Consider the following 6277-nt stretch of genomic DNA (forward strand, 5'->3'; position numbering starts at 1 on the left):
AAAAATTTCCACCCCTCCAAGAAGGTGTGGGAACCACCCCCAGGGCAAAAGCACACTTCGGCACTATATATAAGTTTGTTCTTTGAGGCATTCCCCACATTCAGTCAAAATTTCACGTCAATCGGTTCAGTTATAAAGAATTCGGAGGTAAAAACCCCGAGTAACTGGACTACAAAGGAATAGGGCATAGCTAACGCCCTATACAAACATCAAAATTAGTTAAAAATTCTTATTTGTCATGTCAGAAAACATGACAGTGCCAATTTGTTTGTTCATACTCTGACAGTCTTAGAAATTATTGAGGAATTTCATAATAAAATTCAAACATTGAACGCCCTGTATCTTTGAAACCAGCAACATTTGCATAAGGTATATTTGGCTCAATCGACTTATTTTGGCCACCAGTATCTCCAGCTTCAAGATTTCCCAACCTTTCGCAGGTACCCTGTATTTTTAAGTATGAAATCGTAGCTTTTTTGACTTTTTCACAATATACGATACTTAAATTTAACAATCTAATTTCTAGTAATATATCATTGTCGCTTATATCAACGATGTTTCAAATTTCTAGCTATATTTTTGTGTAAAATGTAATAAAACACAATAAAAATCAAACATTAATTGTTTCAAAGTTTCTGTTTTTTAAAATTACCAAACTCCCTCTATTTTAAGCAAGATAGTTTTTAAAAAGAGTCTATGGTTACCAAACAAAATTTAATTGCAATATCTCCTAACAATTCTGCTCTTCTGATCCGAAATATGACTGCGAAGATCCACCAACTTTAATTTCTGGGTAGTACATCTAGAAACACCATATTCTATTTTCTATAAAGCACATCCTGTTAGTAGGTTAAAAGCTGAGATAAGAACTAATTACAAGCAATTAAAGAATGGTATTAGGCAATTAGTAATCAAAGTAATTAGACCGATGTAGTCAAAATATTTTGGAAGACCTCGGTGTTATTTTTACACAATCTTTGTTACCGGCGCTATATATTGAACAAATAATACACTTTGTGCAGCGACCTTGACATATATCTGCATTATCATCTGGTAATTATTTTTTTATTGCAATTATAATAAATTATACAACTCCTCCCTTTGGAGATATCTACATTTAACCAACGATTTGACAAAGTTAAAAATGTTGGGGTTTATTTTTTCAAATTAATTATTTGTGGTCTGTATCACCTTAGTGTACATGGTTCAGTTAAATTGAATGTCACTACTAGCTTTAACCTCAATCTGTGCGTCAATTTTTACATTGATTACATTTATTGTAATAATATAATTTATTTACTTAAAACTAACCCCGAGTTTCCAACAAATAACAAATATTTTTATATCTCTGTTCTGTTGATTTGACAAGCCCGATTGTTTTTGAGGGACGTTATCTTCTCATAATTGATTTTTAGTAAAAATTTCCAAATCTTGCGATATACTGACAGGCTATAAATCAAACTACTAATGAGGTACTGGATTGTATTTTTCAGTAACTGATAGTTTCAAAACACAATTAATTTTAAAAACTTCAGATTTTCCCATATTTTCTCATAAACAATTATATATAAGCATATTTACTGGTGATGCGTTATGGTGTTACGTATTTATTTATCAATGGATAAGGCGTGATTAATTTGTTACACGTGTGTAAAACAAAATTAAGCTAAAATTACAATTTAGTTTTCAATAAATTAACTATTATTAAAATGCATACTGCGATCGTGTAGATTTGGACACCTTGTATACATTTTTATTACGTAAACCGCTAACTGCAAACGGTAACATGAATTTAAGATAAATTTACATATTAATTCTAGCTTGTTTTAGTAAGCAGTACATGCATTTGAATAAAATATACATTTTGAAGTATCAGCGGACAAATTGTATTTGAGAACACTTCTTAAATATGTGTAAGTCGATAATGATGAAGATTCTTTTGTAAATAAAGCTAAGATGGCTTAGATAACGTATTGACATCCAATACCAGCTATTAATTTCTCATAATTTAAAACCAATGATTTTTTATAAACTATTTGATAACCTAGTAACTTGGTAAAGATTGCGGTGAAAAAAATTGAAAGTCTTAGGTGGCTATGAATTTCAAAATTAATTTTTAAGTAACATTAAGATTAGTTCAAAATATAAACTAATCTATGGAATGTCAATTTTTTATTCCATCTTTGGAGATAAAGAAATTAACTGTTTTTTTCTTGTCTCAAAACGAAACAAACGCATTTCAAATATAATTTCCTGCTGAATTAATCAAACTTAAGATAATCGAGCAAGTACACAACCATGTAAACAATTCCAAGAACAAAGCAACAACGCACCAAAAGATAAAAAATGTATTTACGCTGTTTGAACAAAATAGAGGAAAAATATTAAACTGTTGTCTTTCTCGAACAGCTTACGGTTGATTAATGATATTTTCGTTTGTTACCGTTATTTTTAGAACCGGTGTTTCAATTCGAATTGTGATTTATTGCAAAAGATTAGGGCTTTATCAGTTTATCGATGCTTTATACAAAGACTCCGGTTACTTTTAATATGATAACTTCAAAATTAAATAAAAAATAATAATCCATCTTAAAAATGTAGTTACAGGAAACTGTTTACACAAAATAACAACTTCTCTTCCTCTTCTTACTTAACATTGATGATGACTTTATTTGAGTAATTGCTCAAAATTTCCTCCATTTCCAGGAACACAGACGCGACATCTTTTTAGTAATGAAAATGTAATTTGTTCGAAATTTATTGTTGCTTGAATCTGATGAAAAGCATTATTTAATCTTTCTTCTAACTGCTCAGAATGTCAAAGTTGCTATCGAATGTAATGTTAAACCGCATTTTACTCGAATATCGAAGTGTCTTCAGTTTGATATATAAGTTTTACTCGAAAATCTGCCTTTCTTCGAAAAACATAAAAGAGCAGTAATTTGTAAAAATTGAAAGACGAATCCGAAAATATCATGATTGTTACCGTAAAGCCATATGTATATGTAAAGCAGTGGCGTACCATTTTATTTAGAAAAACATGCCACCGATACCCTCTATCTCCGCCACTGGAGCATCCAAATTTTAGGAAAAGTACTCAGATTTTGGTCATTGTTTACATACATACATGTGCCCAATTTCAATAACAACTTAAGGCACCAGATTCCCCTTAAAATTCAACAAAGAATAGGAGGTTTCGTTTTTGGTCACCGTTTGTGAATCACCCTGTATATTAGCACTATATTTCGGTTTTGACAGCGACATCTACCGCAGGATAAGCCAACTGAATTGCATAATTATATTCAATGAAAATTGCTACTTTTCTAGGATTCTGCTTCTATCACAAACAAGGTATACCCTCTCCGTCTGTTTAATCAGTACATCATTTAATATTTTCTAGAATTCTAATAAAACAGAAGAGACAAAAAAGTAATGTTGCTATTTGTTGACATCACTTTATAAATAGTTTATATTTATGTAACATTTTACATGGAATTTCGCTGAAAAGTTTTGTGAATAAAATTATTGTAAAAATAAACATTCTATTTTTCAAAATCTTGCAACTCTCTTTGAATTATTTCTTATCAACTTATTTTTAGAAGCAGTAGATTCGTTTTATCATCTATCACAAAAGGTTTAGCCCAAGCATATGATAATAAAGAAGAAAGACCTAGCCAGTTCACGGAAAATGACCAATAAATTTAATTTATTATTGAAACATCAATTAAGATTATTTTGAAGTGACCAACTCCGATAAAAATTATTACACTTATGTAATATCTTAATTATATAAACAATATGCATTAAATAACTCCTATTGAGTGAGTGCTAACAGAAAAATAAGCACATAAAATTCGATTAATGATTACGATTGACAAAATGAATTGTTTTCCGATTTTGATGTTTGTTAACACCAAATGAAAGCAACAATCCGATTTTGTTGCAGAAATTTTATTTCAGTGAAAAGCGCTGGTATATTGTTACTTTCTCTGCAATCTAACTATTCATTTTTGCGCACCACGTAAAGATTTACATATTTCGACGTAAATCTTATGTAAGCAACTCTTTAAATACGTGGTAAGCTGCACCAAAAGAGAAAAATTAAATTACTACGAATTTTCGGTGATTTTTTTTAAGCAGATCTTACCGGTTTTAAAAAGATATACCTACACAGTGAACCAAATAAACGATCGAATGAGGAATCTCGGTTTTGCCTTCAGTATGGTACCGCCTCAATATATCTACGTCATTATCGAATGGTATCCTAAGTAAAAAAAAAAATAGAATTAAACACTTGCTAAATGTTTCGTTTCTGAAACGATTAGAATTAATTTATATATTGCCACCCTATATACTAAGGTGATATGATATAAAATAAATACACGTGTATTAACTGCACTGTGATGATAGTAATCAAAAAAGAACTATGTTCACTTCCCTGGCTTTGACATTACTGGTTGTAACGGTAAAATGTGCCATCATACCGCAAAATGAAGAATTGTTGTCGGTTGTTGTGGTAAGTAAAACAGTTTTTTGCTTTTGGAAAATATCCGTTGGGGTACCAAAATAATATAAACTTGGTTTTATGCTTGAAATAATATTTTAGCATAACACGAAAAACATATTTTTCGTTATCAGTTGTAGATTATGTTATTATCATCATAAAAAATTATTGTTGGCCTTTAAACAGTTGCAAGTACCCACTTAATGCAAATATGTTAATTTAGATATAAACACCTATTTTCTTATCGTCCACGAAATAGGCAGTTAATAGTGGTGTGATAGCGGTAAACACTTGTTGAAATGTCCAAGTTGTTAGTGTTAATAAATCTTTTGGTCATATTTCTAGACGTGTTTGCCCAACCCATCGGAAATGATCTCATATCTGTAGTAGTGGTAAGTCCCAATTACAAAAAAATAACAAAATTGCTGCCTGTGAATTGTGAAAGGTCAAAAGGTCGGGACAGTTTGTTGAAGAAATGGACGACTCGCTGACCAATCTGTTGCTCTTTCTTTGCTAATAAATATATTAATAAATTACTATAGAATTAGCCTCAATATACCATTCATAATAAAATTAAACCACGTTTATCAATACCGATAACAAATCTTAAGTGATGACACATATTTATACATTTTTTTCAGTTATATCGTCATGGGGATCGAGCACCTGTCAAGGCTTACAAAAATGACCCCTACGCCGACGAATCTTACTGGCCCCTGGGATTTGGCGAATTAACAAACGTGAGTGAAACGTTTATTAATAATTACTTTGAAATTTTCACCACCCCCAATTCCAGATTGGAAAAAAACAACAATATGGTTTAGGCAAATGGCTAAGAGAGAGATACGTAGATTTCTTACCTGTTTCATATAACAAGAATGACATAAAAATCCATTCTTCCAACGTAGACAGGTGTTTGATGTCCGCCGAGTCGAATGTGGCAGGTTTATATCCACCAGAAGGCAACCAAGTCTGGAACGACCAACTAAAATGGCAACCCATTCCAATCCATACGACGCCGAAAACAGAAGACGCAATTTTAGCCCAATCCAAACCTTGTTCCAAATATTCCAAGTTGTTGAAGGAACTTATGGAAGAAGAACCTTTCAGTTCAACCCTGGATAAGTACAAGGAACAGATGGATTACTTTTCTAAGAATTCTGGAGAAAATATTACCACACTTGTAGACCTGATGGACTTGTACAATACAGTCTACATTGAAAATCTTCACAATCTTACTCAGCCCGACTGGACACAGTCCCTCCTGACTGAGGAAATTGAACAATTAAGTGGTCTAGCATGGAGTGCGTATGCTTACACCCAGGATTTAGCTAGGCTAAGATCAGGTGAGTGTAGAGGTCACAATGCCCATAACAAAGTTAAAAAACTCCTTTTAGGTCCCTTGATTGACCTCATCCTCAACCACTTCGAAAATGTAAAGAACAACGTCGAAGACACACCGAAATTTTTAATGTTGTCGGGCCATGACAGTACAATAGCTCCTCTTTTGACTGCAATGCAAGTTTATGATAACAAATGGCCGTACTATGCTTCCTCGGTTATTTTCGAGTTAAGGGAAGGAAAAAACAACGATTTCGTAAACGTCTTTTACAGGAATCCCACCGAGATAGCCAACATTACTTTACCCAGTTGTGATTTCGACTGTGATTTCGATAACTTCCAAAAGGTTTTGGCTCCAGTAAGGACCAGTTTGGAAGACTGGAACAAGGAATGTCAACAAGAGTGACCAACGAAAAAAATATTTTCTTAACA

At 32.2% G+C, this 6277-nt stretch overlaps 1 protein-coding gene across 1 annotated transcript; it reads left to right on the plus strand.

Moving 5' to 3' along the window:
• Nucleotides 1-4728: 4728 nt before the first annotated feature.
• Nucleotides 4729-6275, plus strand: LOC108908034 (lysosomal acid phosphatase). Its single transcript, XM_018711937.1, has 4 exons — nucleotides 4729-4896; nucleotides 5146-5244; nucleotides 5301-5850; nucleotides 5902-6275. The coding sequence occupies exons 1-4, from the start codon at nucleotides 4804-4806 to the stop codon at nucleotides 6249-6251; spliced, it is 1092 nt and encodes a 363-aa protein (XP_018567453.1). The 5' UTR covers nucleotides 4729-4803; the 3' UTR covers nucleotides 6252-6275.
• Nucleotides 6276-6277: the final 2 nt, after the last annotated feature.

Source organism: Anoplophora glabripennis, unplaced genomic scaffold (genome assembly GCF_000390285.2).
Source record: "Anoplophora glabripennis isolate ALB-LARVAE unplaced genomic scaffold, Agla_2.0 scaffold225, whole genome shotgun sequence".
NCBI classification, from domain to species: domain Eukaryota; kingdom Metazoa; phylum Arthropoda; class Insecta; order Coleoptera; family Cerambycidae; genus Anoplophora; species Anoplophora glabripennis.

What these genes read in the sequence shown, in the direction of transcription:
- LOC108908034 (XM_018711937.1), top strand. Translation starts at nt 4,804, where the DNA reads ATGTCCAAGTTGTTAGTGTTAATAAATCTTTTGGTCATATTTCTAGAC. An exon ending in ATCTCATATCTGTAGTAGTG is followed by an intron (nt 4,897 to 5,145) that starts GTAAGTCCCAAT and finishes CATTTTTTTCAG; the next exon opens with TTATATCGTCATGGGGATCG. An exon ending in GATTTGGCGAATTAACAAAC is followed by an intron (nt 5,245 to 5,300) that starts GTGAGTGAAACG and finishes CCCCAATTCCAG; the next exon opens with ATTGGAAAAAAACAACAATA.